Here is a 16,146-nt window from a genome sequence, read left to right as displayed (position 1 = left end):
TCTGTCCGGAAAAAATGTATCCAGAGTTGTCTGATTTCGTGGCTCCGTTGACTCAGGGCAGATTTCAACACGATTTTCCAATGAATCCGGTTTGTGCGAGGACATAAGTTCATCAAGTTCAACGTTTGACGGCAAACAAAGCCACCCCTTTTCAAACTCTAGATCGAAAACGTCAATAAAAATTTTTGTTACGTTCCCAAAAGTATTGCAGCAGCCCGAAAAAAAACACTCCTCTTGATGTTTAAAATGACAATCAACACAACATAGGGAAAAATGGTCGCAACACATATGTTATGCACAAAAGCTCAATAACATGAGTGAAGTCCCACTTCTCATCACAGGAATAATATAAATCGGTCACTGTAGCAGTCCAGATGATCTCAACGCGTTTCGCCATAATAGTGTAGAATCTGTTATAAAAAGAAGTATATACACTTGAGTTCCGTCTGTTGTCCGTTTGTATCGGCCAAATACTTCCTCCCCTTTGCTGATTTCTTATAAATAATATTATTTCTATCGGGGAGATAATCTCTTAATATAGTGCCTTGTTTTAAAATTGGTTAATGGCTCTTTTAACATCAAAACCTTTATGATTATATTTGGTTAAAAAGGAAAAAAATCAAATATCTGTTTAGGTTTTTATTTTTCAAAAATTATTCTGTATTAGTTTTTTGTAATCTGTTCTAAACTTTCGTGGAGTAATTTCTTTAGGGTAGTGTCTTTCTTCAAGCTGTCCTGGTAATTGATGACTTTGAGTTGAAAGATCATTATCGTCGGTAAAGTTTCTTCTAATACGTGCCAACTGCCCCTTTGGTATATTGCGTAACCAGTTGGGATGGCGACAGCTGGAAAAATCAATGAATCCACTGCCGTCTGTGGGTTTAAAGGTTTTAGATTTTATTTTATTGCCAGAAATAAAGTGAGATCTAAAAAAATGAATCGTTAATACACAATGTAACACTTGATGTAAAAGGTATATTGATTATAATTAACAAAAGTTATAAAATCCAGGAGATCCTTTCACCCCTGCCAAAAAAATTTGTTTGAATAATTGAATAAAGGCCTCTAAATAGAGAGAGAGAGACCGGGTCTCCGCTGTTCTTCTAGCCAATGCCAAAGCCACCAATAGGGCAGTCTTCTAGGCGAGAACTTTGACCGGGATCCCTACGAGGGGCTCGAAAGGATGTGAAACCGGGTTAGCTAGACATAAATTCACGTCCCAGGAGGGCAATAGAGGCTTCCTGAACGGACAAAGTCTAGAGATGGCTTTCATAAAACGAGAGACCCAGGGATGCACAGCTAACCGCTCGTTCGATAGAGAGCTAAGAGCTGCCACATGAAACGTCAGGGTGGCTGGAGACAGACCTTAACGAAAACCTGCTAGTGGGAAATCTAAGAGAGACATAATCCCGTCTGCTAGAACACCAGGAGCAGAAGGACTTCCGGATTTTATAGTACCGAATATTGGTAACGTGCTTCCGGCTTTTCATCAGGGTATCAGCCACCTCTTCGGCCTGGATCAATCTCTCCCTTTCAGAAGCCACGCTGACAATTTGAATTAAAAAGGGTCAGAGCACACGCCTAGTTCATCAACGTCAATGGGCACACTATGGGCACAGACGGATTAACTCTGGGTACCAAATCCCTTGGGCCAGTCGGGAGCTATCAGTCAGGACCATCAGGCATCTCTCTCTCTCTTGATACACAGACAGTTGGAGCGCAGAACATAAAAAGGGGAAAAAAATAATAATAGTGCAATAATGCTAAAAAAGCTAAGTGGAACTGTATAAAGCGTAAAATCAACTCACAAACGAATTGAAAATATCGAACCCATCAGATGATTCAATATAAAATTCCGTTTAATATCTTCATTAAGATCTATAAAACAAACAGACTGCGATGGTGTGGTATCTCTGGTAAGGTGGTCTCTGTGCACCCAAGCCAGAGTGTCCCAAAGTCCACAAATGTCCAAACAAAACTTTTAAACGATCAAATCTCTTGTTTCTCAACGCGTTTCGCCTTTGGCTTCATCAGGAGAAATAAAGAGGTAATCGGTGTGTATCTGCAGCGTGTGTTCGGATTTTTTTTTTCTTTTTTCTTTCAAATCTCTGTTTATTAAAAAAGATATGAAATACATACACGGTATTGCAAGTATACATATGAATCATATTGGTCCATAAAATGTGCATAATATATATGTAGAAGAAGGGGCTCTGCCACACCGACACCCAAAGACACACACCAGGACAGGCTCTGCCACACTGACACCCAAAGACACACACAGGACAGGCTCTGCCACACCAACACACACACCAGGACAGTCTCTGCCACACCGACCCCCAAACACACACACCAGGACAGGCTCTGCCACACCGACACCCAAATACACAAACCAGGAAGGTGCTCTGCCACACTGACAACCTAAACACACACACCAGGACAGGCTCTGCCACACCGACACCCAAACACACACACACCAGGACAGGCTCTGCCACACCGACACCAAAACACACACACACCAGGACAGTCTCTGCCATGCCGACACTCAAACCAGGACAGGCTCTGCCACACTTGACCCCCAAACACACACACCAGGACAGGCTAAGTCATAGTGAAGCATAAAAAATGTATTTCCTACACTGCTTTGTCATTAAACCCCCACTTTTGTATTTTTGCCTCCTTGTGTATTGATGCCCCAGCCAGGACCCCCCTTTAGTATTGATTAATGTGCCCCCCAACTTTGTGTATTGCCCCCAACCAGCCCCCTTTTAGTACTGATTTATGTAATGCCAACTCTCCCTCTTGCCTATTGATGCCCCCACTGCCATGTGTATTACCCCCCCCAGTTTATATTAATTTTGTGATGCCACAACCGAGCCACCCCGCTTTTGTATATTTTATTTTTAACGATTTCCCATGGTAATTCCTCCCGTGATTATGGGTCCACTTTCTTCTAACCTTTTCCTATTTTCTTTGGAAATACATTTTTGCTTTTCTTTCTGTTTCCCGCTCTCCTCCGATATGCTCCCTGTCACGAGGAACTGTTCTGTGAGCCCGCCCCCTTAAGCGTCACGTCTTCAAAGGGGCGGGATGAAGAGCGGCTATTTTCATTAGGCGGCCGGCGGAGGCGGTCTTACGGGTGCTTTAAATATTGTTGTTCTGCCGGCCCTATTCACATCACATGAAAATAAATGCCTGAAAAGCCTAAGAATGATGAGAGTTGGGTGCCGGAGCACTATATCCACGCACATGACAGAGCGAGGAACATGTTTAAAAAGTCCCCAGAGCGGGAAATAGAAACACGGCCCGTGATGTATTCGACCTTGGACACGGGGTGTAGGGTGTACCAACATGGCCGCCATCTCCGCCCAGAGCAGGCAGCAGGGCACAGAATAGACGCATCGATTACGTCACATTACATGGGGGTGGGGCTTTGGAAATCCGGCGCGAGATATCAAGGTTCCGGTTGGTTTCAGCGGATGGATACAGACGGGGCAGGCTGACACTGTGTGTGATGCTGTCCATATAGATATATAGTGTCTGTGAGCGGTGTGCGTCCGTGGTGCTGTAACCTTGTGGGTGAAGTTTGGGCTCTGTGTTACCTCAGGCTGCCGCCCGGGCCTTTTTCCCGCTCAAATTGAAATGTTTTATAGCAGTTTATGTCTTTTCTGCCGTAAATAATGCACTTCTGAAGTTTTGCCCCCCCCCGTGCCCCGGCACCTGTTAACTCTGGGATACCCCCCCCCTTTCTCTGTTAACATGTGAAGAGGAGACACCTGAGGTACCAAAAAGAGGGACAAAAACGTGTGTGCACGGTGGGCGTCCGCCTTTATGGGGTCAACGCAGGGACATTTCTGCTCTTGAATTAAATGCGTCACAGAAATGGCCGCTGGAGTTTTATATTAAAAAAAAAAGTTTTATATATATATATATAGCTGGCCCTGTATAATGTATGGCTAATGCGGGGGTGTTTTCTTGAATGGTATGTCACTGTTTTATGTATACGTTATACAGGGGCCTGCTCAATGGCTTAACTATATTATGCAGGGGCCGACTCGCTGATTAAATGATGCATCTCATTAATTTAACTATACTTTATACAGGGCATCTCATTAAACTATACATTATACAGGGCATCTCATTAATTAAACTATACATTATACAGAGCTGATTCAGCTCTTGATGCAGGCGAAGCTCTCACAATGCATAGTGAAGTCGAGATAGTTTTTCCGCCCCTGCAGGTTTCATTAGTCACCCTGTACGGCTCTTTAGTATGACGGTTGAACTGTGAGATAGATTTTGGGTCGTTGTGACGCGGATAATTAATTTCTAGTGTGATTTTTACCTGTTTAGAGGTTGATTCATTAATTAGTGAGTTACAGCACGTAATGCATTTGAAACGTGAAACGCGTCGGGCGGAAGGCGCAGAGATATTTCCCCCGGGGCTTTTACCCGTTTCCTGCCAGGAGCCGCCACATAATCTCTTTCTATTGCAGGCGCGTTGGGGAAATTCAGATATGGAGGACGCCCCCGGCGGGGATCGCTGCCTGAATCGCTGGGCAGAAGAGAACAATCGCATTGTGTGTGAATGGCGCGGGGTAATGTGCACCATTCCGCGAAACGCTCATCCTCACACTATTTATTTCTTGTATTTGCACGCGCGAGAAACGCTTTTTCTATTTAATATATTTATTTCCGAGGTGATAAACGCTCCGGAAACTCCTAAAATCATTAAGGGATTTAGAAGAATAATGGGGTTTATTTACCCCGTTTAATTTATAAAGCTGTTCCCTGCTGTTTCTATACACATTATCGGGGCTTTTAGGGCTGTAGAACCCTGCAATACCCTCATACCCAGAAAACATTCTGCCCTCCTAGAAAAGCATCAGGGTAGGAGAGGAGCACTGGCTAAACTAACAGGGGTACTCAGGAGGTATGGTATATAATCTATGGAGTTTTCTAGATGAATTACCGGTAAATACTTACAGTACTAGATTATTTAGAGTCTTTGGGTCAAGCAGAATATTGATCGTTCTAAACAGGAACACTCAGAACTGTAATTGCACCTGTCCATTTCCTCTACCACTTCTGCTGGGAGACTGTTCCACTTATCTACTCGGTAAAGAAACACTTCCTTCCATTACATTAGTTATAGTGTCTATCTCTTCTCCACTCAGCAAGCAAAGATTTGCACCGATCCAAACCTCCTGCTTCAGAGGAGGCAGCGGTGTCGCTCCGACTTGGACATCCTGCTCCAGAAGATAAAAGGTACCCGGCATCCTATTGAGTTTATCCGGTGTGGAAGCGGCTGTCCAGGTGTAAACCTCTGCCAGCAGCGGCCAATAAACAAGCCTCGGCCACTGGGCATAGCCGGGGGCTTTCTAAACGAGAGCTGAAATATTAACCCTCCGATAGCCCATCATGAAGATTTTATGTAGCGAAATGGCTCAAATTCAATCACTAATATGATCAGACATACAATTGGGGAGTCTTCTGTATGATCGCAGCGGGTAGAATAGAAAGGAGTCGGCTCCAGACGGTGTGACCCTGAGAATCTGCCCCTTCACCCTGAAAAAGGGGCAATTGCCGGACACTAGAATTTACCACCACAGTTTACATAACGCCGCGCGTCTCGGAGAGACTTTATAGCGCTTTCTCCTTGATCCCTGCAGCTTTCTGTAGGTTGAGCTCTCGCTGTTTGTGGATCAGTGATTCTCTGCTGTCCTGCCAGCCTCCGTTTGTCAGCTATTTATATATATTTATATAGTCCATAAATCCTCCTGCACGTTTTACTTTCAACTTTATTTATATACGGTTTATATTTGTGTATATATATATATATTTTGTCTTTTGTGTTTTCTTAGGGTTGCCGCTTGCCAGACCCAGTGCTTCTTTGGAGCTGTCTGTGGCTTATAACGCAGTGATTTTACATATTAATTTGGGAAACGGTGTGAAGGATGAATGCAACCAACTGATAGAGGAGACGTTGGTAAGAGGTGTGGATATTTGGAATTATTTGTTCTTTTGTACTGTTAGCCGGTTTAAAGCTCCGTCATTTGATGAAACGTCTGTGAGCCGAAGAATGTCGGGCTTTATACAATACTGGAAATCCAAATACTTTCTAAAAGTGTGTTTATATATAAAATCTGTTTTCATGGAAAACGAGAAACTTTCTGGCTGTAGCATAATAACAAAAGGGTCAATCAATTAGCTGCCTTTACTGAGGGTGTTTTGCGCCGCAAAAGCTGAGAATCTTTCCACATTTTTAGACTTTTACACACTTTCCCCCCTCACAAATTATGTATTGTTTTTTGTTGGACAGATAGAGCCTTCTTTTGATACTATTTTTGGATGTGTAGTCCAACATTTAGTATAAATAATACATTAAAGCAGTGAAAATATTTGAAAACAAAACATTTTTTGCACTATTGTCCCCCAACCAGTTCAGTTGACCAAAGTTTTGATTTTGGGAACAAAACCCAACATGCATAGTTTTTTTTTTTATGTTTTTTGGAAGTTATGGTGCACAAAGTGGAACATGCCGGTTTCCCTTATCCAATTTTAACATTTTATTTTGTGACAACTAGGTCTTATTTGGGACTGTTTAGTAGCCCACCTGCTCAAAGTACCCTCAAAAAAAGTGTATATGTTTTTCTCCGGGAGAATTTGGACACTTATCATGCCACCAGTTGGTCTCTAGTCCTGGCAATAGGAAGCCGAAACATTAATTTTCTTTGCTTCTTTCACCATATTTTCCAAGATATTTTAGTATTGTTTGCAAATATTACATGCATCTGCAGAGTAACTCAAAATGCATTCAGCTGCATCTCCATATTATACGAATACCCAGCATGCGGAAGTTTTTGTATATTTTTTTTAATTTACAGGGCATTGTAATAGGGCAGAGTAGGCACACTGAAAACAAAGGGTTAACTGACTTATTACAATGTACAATACAGATTTTTTTTAAAAAGTATGCCAACCTTTTGCTTTTCTCGTGCACCTGCTTTTGTGGGCCACAACTCCCATTATTCTTATTATCTGAGGGTGATGGGAGTTGTAATTCTGATTTCTTTAAAAAATATAAATGTTTATAAAATGTGAACGTAGGGTATTTTTTCTTTTGTGTTTTACTATTTATTTTATTTGCATGTGGGACGCGGCTGGCTGCGCCTGATCCCGTGGTATCATCCCCGCTATCCCTGCCTAAGTAATGAATAAATGTTCCCCACAGTTTTGGAAGCCCACGGCCTGGATTACAGCAACGAGACGAGCTCCGCTCTCTGGAAAAAGGCTTTTCTTGCTGAATGTCTCCAGGAACTCTCCCCAAACCTGCAGGCACTCGCCGCTTTACAGTCTCTGGTCTGGGTGGCACAAGGGAACGTTGAGGACGTTTTGGGCTTGTTTCGGCTGTTTGTTAGTTTTCAGGTAAGTCTGAAGCCTCAGTTTGTCATGCTTCCATTACCAAAGGAGGTTCTAAAAGCAGCCGCTGACTTGAATGCGCGCCATCGGCAACAAGTAGATATTGCTGCTGTGAGAATGTTTTATTCATCTAAGAACTGAAAGTATCCTGGTACCCGATCGGAGATATAATACGCCTTTTAAGCGAGTGTTTGTTTTATTTTACTGTAAAATAATAAACCTGATAATTTTCCTAATTCTAAATGCATTAACGGCAGAGACTGTGTTGTGTCAGCTCCATATTGAAAAGGTCGTTAAACTGAAACTTCCGGGTCCTTGTTGTTCGGACGCTGAACGTTCCTTCCGTGCCGTGACCAGGAGTATATGGGGAGCGCATGCTCAGCCCAACTAGTGCCAATGCTTATTTCTTCTACGCTGTCGGTAGCCGATGGCTCCAAAGCTATTGCTGATGTTCATGCAACCGGCCCACTGGCATTCGTAAAGTGCCCCGTCTTGGGGCTATAACACGCTTTCAGTGAGCAGCAATCTTACCCTCGTTAGTCGCTGGATAGAATGTTCAGTTATACGTTTCTTTTTAGGTTAGTAACACAGGTTCCCCGACGTCCGTCCTCAAAACATGGGCTCCTGCCGAGAGGACGGAGGCTGCGGCCAAAGTGCTCGATCCGATGCGGCTTAAAGAAGCTCTGTGTGTGGCCGTCGCTTTGCAGCAAGGTAACTCCGTATTCTGCATTATCGCCTTATGGGTTAGGGAATAAAGTGTTTCACCCTCTGCCACGTTTTGGTCATCAACCCGTCCAGGAAGTTTTCATTTGGTCATTTGGTATATTTTAGCAACAGCAACAGAAAGATTTAAATTCTTCCTTCATGGGATGATTACTCTTCAGTTTCTTTATTCCAAACATGCGGTAAATCATTTTTCTTGGCAAGCACATGTCAAGCCCTTTATATGTAAATGTTCATGCTACGCACCGTACACGTTAACACCTTTTGTCTATTCCAGGCCTCCATAGAATGGGTGCCGGCGATCCCGTCAGTGCCTTCGATCTGTTCCAGGAAGCTGTAGATGGTCAGTGCACCAGCGCTCTATTGGCCAAAATCTACAATTGCCAGGGATACTGTTTGATCAAGATGGTAAGATCAGGAGCCGGTGCCGGTCGGGCCCCAGGGGCTGTGTGTTGGGCATTGCAGTGGTTTTATCTGCAGCATTAGTCTTTCCCTGTATATTCACGTGATGGTCACCCTCCGGCTATCAACTGTACTTCATCAGAATGCAGGGTGTTAAGATTTAAACAAAGAAGTAAGCGAGTATAATGAGGCTTTTCCACTTATTTACCACCCTCTCAGTTTTACTTCAATTAGATGGTGGTACATCAGTGGAATAGACTTCCAGCAGAGGTGGTAGAGGGTAATACAGTGAGGGGATTTAACATGCATGGGATAGACATACGGCGCCTGAATCTAAGACGACCAACGACTGATTAAGGTTTGAGTCTTTACAGCAGGAGAGACGGGCAACTAGGTGGGGGCCAAATGGGGCCGATCTGCTGGCAAATTCAATGTTTCTATGTTTCTGGCCTTAAATAATAACTTTGCTTTCTGCATCGGAGATAAACTGGCGCATCTTGCGTTTCCCGGGGGCCGGTGGAGAATGTTTTACAGCCCAGCTGCACTCTCTGGGGAATGTCATGGCTGAAGTGAAGATTGTCGCCATCTCTTTATCCACGGGTGGCCCTCTTTCTCGTTATCGTGTAGTTGTTGTGATGTGCAGTCGCTGTCGGGTGATCACTCTGATGTCTCTTTTTCCCAGGGGAAGCCGCAGCTGTCTCTGCAGTATATGAGGCAGTCTCTGCAGCTGGATTTCAGGTGTCTGTCTGCGCTGTATAATAGCTCTCTGGCGTACCGTGAGCTGGGCAGGTTGGAAGCGGAGATCGAGGTGTTAAATCTGCTTTACAAGGCAAGTCACCGCGCATGATCAATATCCATGTCTGCACAATGTATAGCTAAATCAGTAGGCCGGCCACGTGTAATGTATATTATACAGCCGGCTCGCTGATTTAAGTATGAATTTACTGTGAAGGCAGCATCTGCTTGCATCGTAAAGAAGCATTTCTTGTTATTTTTATTCCACTCCTGTTAGTAATCATGCTGTTTCCCTCCCAGGCTTTGTGTCTTTCCTCCCCCGAAGCCCCAGCAGAAGATCCAGGCTTACTAATTAAGCCCGAACAGTTTGTGGATATCGAGCGTTTGAACCGCTGGGCTCGGGCTCCTTGTTCAGCAGAAATAAAATATTTATTAGCGCGCCGCTGTCTCCAGAGCCAACGGTCGGTGTTATTTTGTTACGTTGATTTGCAAGCTGCATAAATGAAAGCATAGTTGTTTATCAGCTGGTTAGAAAAGTCCAATGGCTACAGTTAATACCACACAGCATTAAGATACCATGTTTAAGGTGCTGTTCCGGTGGTACCTGGTTCTACAAAGGCTAGTGAATTCCCACGTCATGCGCGAGGATCCCCGTGTAATAAGTGGAGGCAAAGTCCCAATATTAGAAAATCACTCAGGCTGTACATTTTATATACGGCGAGTCCCGGGTAGTGTGGATGGCTCCGGACTTTATGCGCAAGCCATAAAATTAAAGTGAACCTTTCCTTTCTTGGTTCGAGAAGGGAAAGCATTACTTATTGTTTTAAATGGCGCCATCATATTCTGCAGCGCTGTACAATGTGATTGGAAGTGCCGCATTGTGGTGATCGCACTCTGCATGTAATGTCTTCCATTTATTAAAAGGGTGGCCGAGGCAGCTGAGAACTTCACGGAACTCCTGGAAGCTTTAAGGCACGAATCGTACCAGGAAGTAAGTGGAAAGGGTTAATGCGGGTGGTTTTATGCTTCTGGAAACAAAACTACAACAAATTTGTTGGTTCTTTTTTTGCTTTTGGAGCCAAATCAGCTCTTCAACTTTTTTTTGTTGGATTAAATGAAGCAAGAGGGTGATGTGAAAGGTGGAACCCGATGAAGTTCTGTCTTTTACCCTTCACTGTGTATTAAACCCCGAATCGCCCCCCTGAGCACTGGCCTCGGTTTTTCGCAGGCTCCGTTACCCAGTCCTGCTCCTCTCCCTGCGATCGCAGAGGTGTTTCTCGAAGCAGCCGCGAGTTTCATACATGACGAGAAATTTGACGACGCCGCATCCGTGTGCGAAGACGTCCTTGCCAAGTCACAAGCGATGATCCCGGGCAGACTCGTCATAGATGGAGCCCAAGAAGCACGAAGCCACACAGAAACTGACCAAATAAACTGCGTCCTTTGGACATCCGCTGCTCGTCTATTCCAGGCCGTGATTCAGGGGCTTCTGGGTGAACACAAGAAATCTGTGGAGGAATTCTCCAGGTACGGAGGGGGCGGCCGCGGTTTCTGAGACATTCACTAGTATATGAACCGCTCACCATCCATTGGTTCTTTGGGGTCACGAGACATTCAGATCGTATTTAATGAACCTTTTGCAGTTTCCCAATAAACATAGAAACCTAAAAACTTCAGATCGGCCCCATCCGGCCCCCATCTAGTGAAACCTGAAAACCTTAATCGTTGTTCTCGTCTTAGATTCAGGAGCCGTATGTCTATCCTATGCATGTTTAAATTCCCTCTCTGTTTTATTTATCTACAACTTCTGCTGGGAGGCTGTTCCATTTATTTACCACACTCTTGCATTACATCTAAAATAGTTTTCTCTTTTTTTTAATGTAATCTAAGGCTGTTGAGTAGGGCGTTTTCTGTACGTTTTCAGCGCGTTTCTTAGTTCCGGTCGGCTGCCCCGTGTAGCAGGAGCTCCCAGCCTCTTGTTGTTTGTCAGCAGCTCTGTTTCTTCCGTTACGAGAACCCCTGTGCGTTTCGCATTTCAATCAGTCCCACACATAACATCAACTCCTATCAACAGCGATGCCTTAGGGCGATCTGCCGGTTTACCCTCTCACTCTTGTACTCCGTCCCTTGTTTCTACTACACCTCGGACACATGTTACTTCTTGTTTCGTATTTTTCCCGCAGGTCCCTTAACGTGTTACTCGCTGTCCAATTCACAAACGCAGGTGAGTGGAAGCTGCAGCTGCCAGCCTCCTCCTGGTCCAGCTATTCTTGGCAATGAATGAAGCAGCCAATCAGGTACAGGCAAGCACTCCGATTGAAATAAGTGGGAGCGCTTTCTGACAGCAATCACATTTGTCTTTGATTTTCCCATCCTGGGGCTGGTTTTACTGGGCTGGTTCATTTTTTATTGAAATATAAATACTGCCAGTCGCAGAGTTTTAGACAGAACTCTTTTCTTATTAAATCTTATAAGCGTTTGCAGAGCCTGATTAGTTTTGGAGAGATGGGAATGTAACTGGTTGTGGCTGACGGAAGCGTCACTGTTTAGTAGATCGTGGCCGTGTGATCGATCCAGCTGCCGGCGGGGTGCGAGCGAAAGACATGCTAGTCTTCGACGTGCTGAAGGCCTGCAGCTTTATCGGCAGAGGACGCCAATTCTTGGAGCTGGAGAAGGGCCGGGATGCATTGCTGAATGCCCAGCTCGGCTTACAAACCTCGCCAGGTACTTCCGCAGGCATCGGGGGGCAACACCGTGCGATATGTGCCCTATGCGACAGGCCGGAGGCCGGAGTGCTCGCGTTTAGCGGCCGAACGCAGAGACGAGACCCCTAAATGCCAAGTGGATTTTATAAATGCTTTTTTGAATTGTTTCATTCATTGGCTGCAAATAAATAATAAGCCAATGCAGCATTTATCCTTTTTCCGTTACTTTTGCAGCTTTGTTTAGTGAATGATGGTAAACGACAAAATATCTTCTTGATAGGTCACTGAACTTCTTGCCGCTCCGTGGGGAGGAATGGATCTTCCGGGTTGGACGCGTTGCCGGTTTCTTTTTAACGTGTATCTTTTCTCCGCAGCCTTCCCGCAAGCGACCGCCGTATTCCTGAGTTGCCTTTGGCAGCTGAACCGGAAGGAAGAAGCTGTATTTCAATGGCGGAGACTTCAGGCTAATAAAACGCTCTCGGATCAGCAGTGGAAGGCGACCGAGCAGTAAGTCCGCTTCCCAGCCGACGTCCTCTCTATCCCGGTGTACGCCGTTTCAAACGTCCACATCGTACGGGTATTCCACAAAAATGCATTTTGTCCCAGTAATGGTGGGATCTTGTTTGTCCGCTGAAAGGGATGATTAAACTTATTATAGAACCCGCCGGCAGATCGGCCCCATTCGGCCCCCGTCTAGTCCGCCCGTTTTTCCCTGCTATGAAGTCTCAAACCTTAATCAGTCGTTGGTCTCGTCTTAGATTCAGGAGCCGTATGTCTATCCCGCGCATGTTTAATCCCCTCACTGTCATGTAGTAATGCTAGTGGGTATTTTACTTGGTGGCACGTACCCTTCACAACTTACTGGCCAAAGTGTAATTATAGCATAAAAAAACTTCTGCAATCTTTGGATTTAAAAGTGAAGAAAATACATTAAGTAATTATATATATATATATATATATCTCATCAGAAATAATTTCTTATATCTTACACTTACATGATCTGTCTGAACTCAAACACGCTGTTTGCCGTTTAGTACCGAAAGTTTTTAGTACCCTTTGTTTTGGACGTTTATACCTTATGTGGGTTTAATTATGATTCCCCACATAAATAATACATATCCCTATTTTTTCCTGGAACAAAAATATTTTATTTGAAAAACCATAGAAAAACAATACCATATTTTCTTTTTCTATGAATTGCGATTCTTTTATTTTCTATGAAGGAAAGTCTGATCTGAAACGGTGTTGCTGGGCTTCTGACCCTCTGTGACTTTCCATCGCAGATTCCTGCCGCTGTTTCTGCTCCAGCACATAAATCACAAATTCTATACGAATGAAGCCGTGCTGAAAGCTGTCCGGGAATCCGCCGAGGGGGGTGATGGAGGAGAGCGGATGGAGCTGGAGCCCTAGGAGGAAGGCGGCTCGCTTGTATCGCTCCCGTGCTTTCGGACTTTATAAGCTTCGCCGTGCTGTCAGAGTTTGCGTAGAAGACGTGAACTGCGCTTTATCAACAGGGAAGCCGGCTCCATATTCTTACAGGGGGTCTGTGACGCTTTGTGACGAGTGTTTACCTGGTCCCTGTACCCCCAACAGCCCGAACCACTGAGAGAGGGGGAGACAAGAGTATTTACCTTAAAACAAAAACAACAAAAATATCCGCCTTTAAATTTTTGTCCAGAAGCCCCCAACAGGAGGCGCCATCTTGGACCAGAAACACCTGCTGTAAGTGCGGGCGGCTTCAGGATGCTTCAGCCGGCCAAACTCGTGATGTCGTCAGTCACTAACAAACGTGGCAGAAGCAGTGATTTATTCATCTTTACTGTTGCCCCCGTGCAGGGCAGCAAACCAGACTGGACTCGCCTCTGCGGCTTTCATCCTTGCCATGTGCCAGCGAATGCCGACGTATCCCGGGCCTCCGTCTCTTTCGGTTGTGTGGCTCTGCGAGCGGCGCGCTAGGGAGCCCTCCGTAGTAAACTGAGCAGCTTTGGGGGAGATCAGAGATCCTGCTTGTATCTGACTCGTTGAGCAGACATGTCGCTCCTGCAACCCAAACACCGAGCACAGTGACCCAGGGAGGCCGCGCTTCAGCCGGAGAGATCCCAGCTACGGACAGAAATCTTATTCTATGGACAAATAAAAAAAAAAAAGACCTTTTAACGGGAGTTGTTGTACTTAGCGACGCAAAAACTAATGTATCGGCTTGTCTTAGTCTGTCAATTCTCGGCTTGTCTGATCCCTAACATATATATTGTATGAAGCGCTGGGTAAAGTGTTGGCGCTATATAAATAAAAGATGTTACTGTAATAATAATCAGAGCAACCAATGGAATGGACCTAAGTCCATCTATTAGAAAGTGCACTTTGCACTCCCCCCCCGCGCTGTGCAAAGTAATATAACCCTCCTCCCCAGCGCTGTGTACGGTAATATAACCCCCCAGCGCTGTATACAGTAATATAACCCCCCAGCGCTGTATACAGTAATATAACCCCCCAGTGCTGTATACAGTAATATAACCCCCAGCGCTGTATACAGTAATATAACCCCCCAGTGCTGTATACAGTAATAACCCCCAGCATTGTATACAGTAATATAACCCCCCAGCGCTGTATACAGTGATATAACCCCCCAGCGCTGTATACAGTGATATAACCCCCCAGCGCTGTATACAGTAATATAACCCCAGCACTGTATACAGTAATATAACCCCCCAGCGCTGTATACAGTAATATAACCCCCCAGCGCTGTATACAGTAATATAACCCCCCAGCGCTGTATACAGTAATATAACCCCCCAGCGCTGTATACAGTGATATAACCCCCCGGCGCTGTATACAGTAATATAACCCACCGGCGCTGTATACAGTAATATAACCCCCCAGCGCTGTATACAGTAATATAACCCCCCAGCGCTGTATACAGTAATATAACCCCCCAGCGCTGTATACAGTAATATAACCCCCCAGCGCTGTATACAGTAATATAACTCCCAGCGCTGTATACAGTAATAACCCCCAGCGCTGTATACGGTAATATAACACCCCCAGCGCTGTATATAGTAATATAACCCCCCAGCGCTGTATACAGTAATATAACCCCCCAGCGCTGTATACAGTAATATAACCCCCAGCGCTGTATACGGTAATATAACCCCCCAGCGCTGTATACGGTAATATAACCCCCCAGCGCTGTGTACGGTAATATAACCCCCCCAGCGCTGTATACGGTAATATAACCCCCCCAGCGCTGTATACGGTAATATAACCCCCCCAGCGCTGTATACGGTAATATAACCCCCCCATCGCTGTATACGGTAATATAACCCCCCAGCGCTGTATACAGTAATAACCCCCCAGCGCTGTATACAGTAATATAACCCCCAGCTCTGTATACAGTAATATATCCCCCCAGCGCTGTATACAGTAATATAGCCCCCCAGCGCTGTATACAGTAATATAACCCCCAGCGCTGTATACAGTAATATAACCCCCAGCGCTGTATACAGTAATATAACCCCCAGCGCTGTATACAGTGATATAACCCCAGCGCTGTATACAGTGATATAACCCCAGCGCTGTATACAGTAATATCTGGTTTTATCTCATTTTGTTACAAAAAAACTCCCTTTATCTGCAGACTTGGAGCCGCCATTGCTGTCAGTCATGTGATATTTTGGTGAATTTACTGGCGCAAACACTACTGAGCTAATGCTTTATGGCAATGCTGATGAAGTCCTTCCTCTATAGACTTGCATTGATTAGAATGTCCAGCTGGGTGATTAAGACTGAGCCGTATTGTTCCACGCAGGCAGTATGATAAGGAGTCGGGGTGTTAAGTAGATTGGGGAATTGGATAACAGAGCAAGAACTTGAAAAAAAAATTAGCTGCTATGCAGCTGCCTGTAAATATATTAAATGGCAAAAAGGAAACAGCAGTATCACCAAAAACATTTTAATCTGAGACCAGGAATACAAATAAAGTGGCAGGATTTCCCCTGCTATGTGGCAGATGGGCTGTTGCCACCCCCTGCCCCTGCAGCTGGCCTGGTTGGCCTAGGCCGGTACACACTACTGTGCAGTGAGAACAATATGTGTGTGGCTAGTAAATACCAGGAAATGACTCTACATCTCTAAACACACCGATCGTTTCACAAAGCAGCCG

General features: G+C 44.9%; 1 protein-coding gene across 8 annotated transcripts; it reads left to right on the top strand.

Moving 5' to 3' along the window:
• The first annotated feature begins 3,440 nt into the window (after positions 1–3,440).
• FANCG (FA complementation group G) lies at positions 3,441–13,634 on the top strand. Of its 8 annotated transcripts, none has more exons than XM_053457978.1 (15): positions 3,441–3,507; positions 4,497–4,580; positions 5,178–5,268; positions 5,865–5,996; positions 7,235–7,428; positions 8,001–8,133; positions 8,423–8,553; positions 9,230–9,376; positions 9,583–9,743; positions 10,207–10,273; positions 10,511–10,809; positions 11,466–11,506; positions 11,833–12,006; positions 12,362–12,494; positions 13,271–13,634. In XM_053457978.1, the coding sequence occupies exons 2-15, from the start codon at positions 4,518–4,520 to the stop codon at positions 13,395–13,397; spliced, it is 1,893 nt and encodes a 630-aa protein (XP_053313953.1). In that variant the 5' UTR covers positions 3,441–3,507; positions 4,497–4,517; the 3' UTR covers positions 13,398–13,634. The 8 variants fall into 8 exon arrangements, with proteins under 8 accessions (XP_053313953.1, XP_053313950.1, XP_053313954.1 ...); XM_053457975.1 differs by having other exon boundaries at positions 4,497–4,598; XM_053457979.1 differs by having other exon boundaries at positions 3,475–3,579.
• The last annotated feature ends 2,512 nt before the right edge of the window (positions 13,635–16,146 follow it).

Source organism: Spea bombifrons, chromosome 1 (genome assembly GCF_027358695.1).
Source record: "Spea bombifrons isolate aSpeBom1 chromosome 1, aSpeBom1.2.pri, whole genome shotgun sequence".
NCBI lineage: Eukaryota > Metazoa > Chordata > Amphibia > Anura > Pelobatidae > Spea > Spea bombifrons.
The sequence above is the reverse complement of the archived record's forward strand: the minus strand, read 5'-3'. Positions and strand labels throughout refer to the sequence as shown.

What these genes read in the sequence shown, in the direction of transcription:
- FANCG (XM_053457975.1), top strand. Translation starts at nt 4,518, where the DNA reads ATGGAGGACGCCCCCGGCGGGGATCGCTGCCTGAATCGCTGGGCAGAA. An exon ending in TGTTAAATCTGCTTTACAAG is followed by an intron (nt 9,377 to 9,582) that starts GCAAGTCACCGC and finishes TTTCCCTCCCAG; the next exon opens with GCTTTGTGTCTTTCCTCCCC. An exon ending in CGGCTTACAAACCTCGCCAG is followed by an intron (nt 12,007 to 12,361) that starts GTACTTCCGCAG and finishes TTTTCTCCGCAG; the next exon opens with CCTTCCCGCAAGCGACCGCC.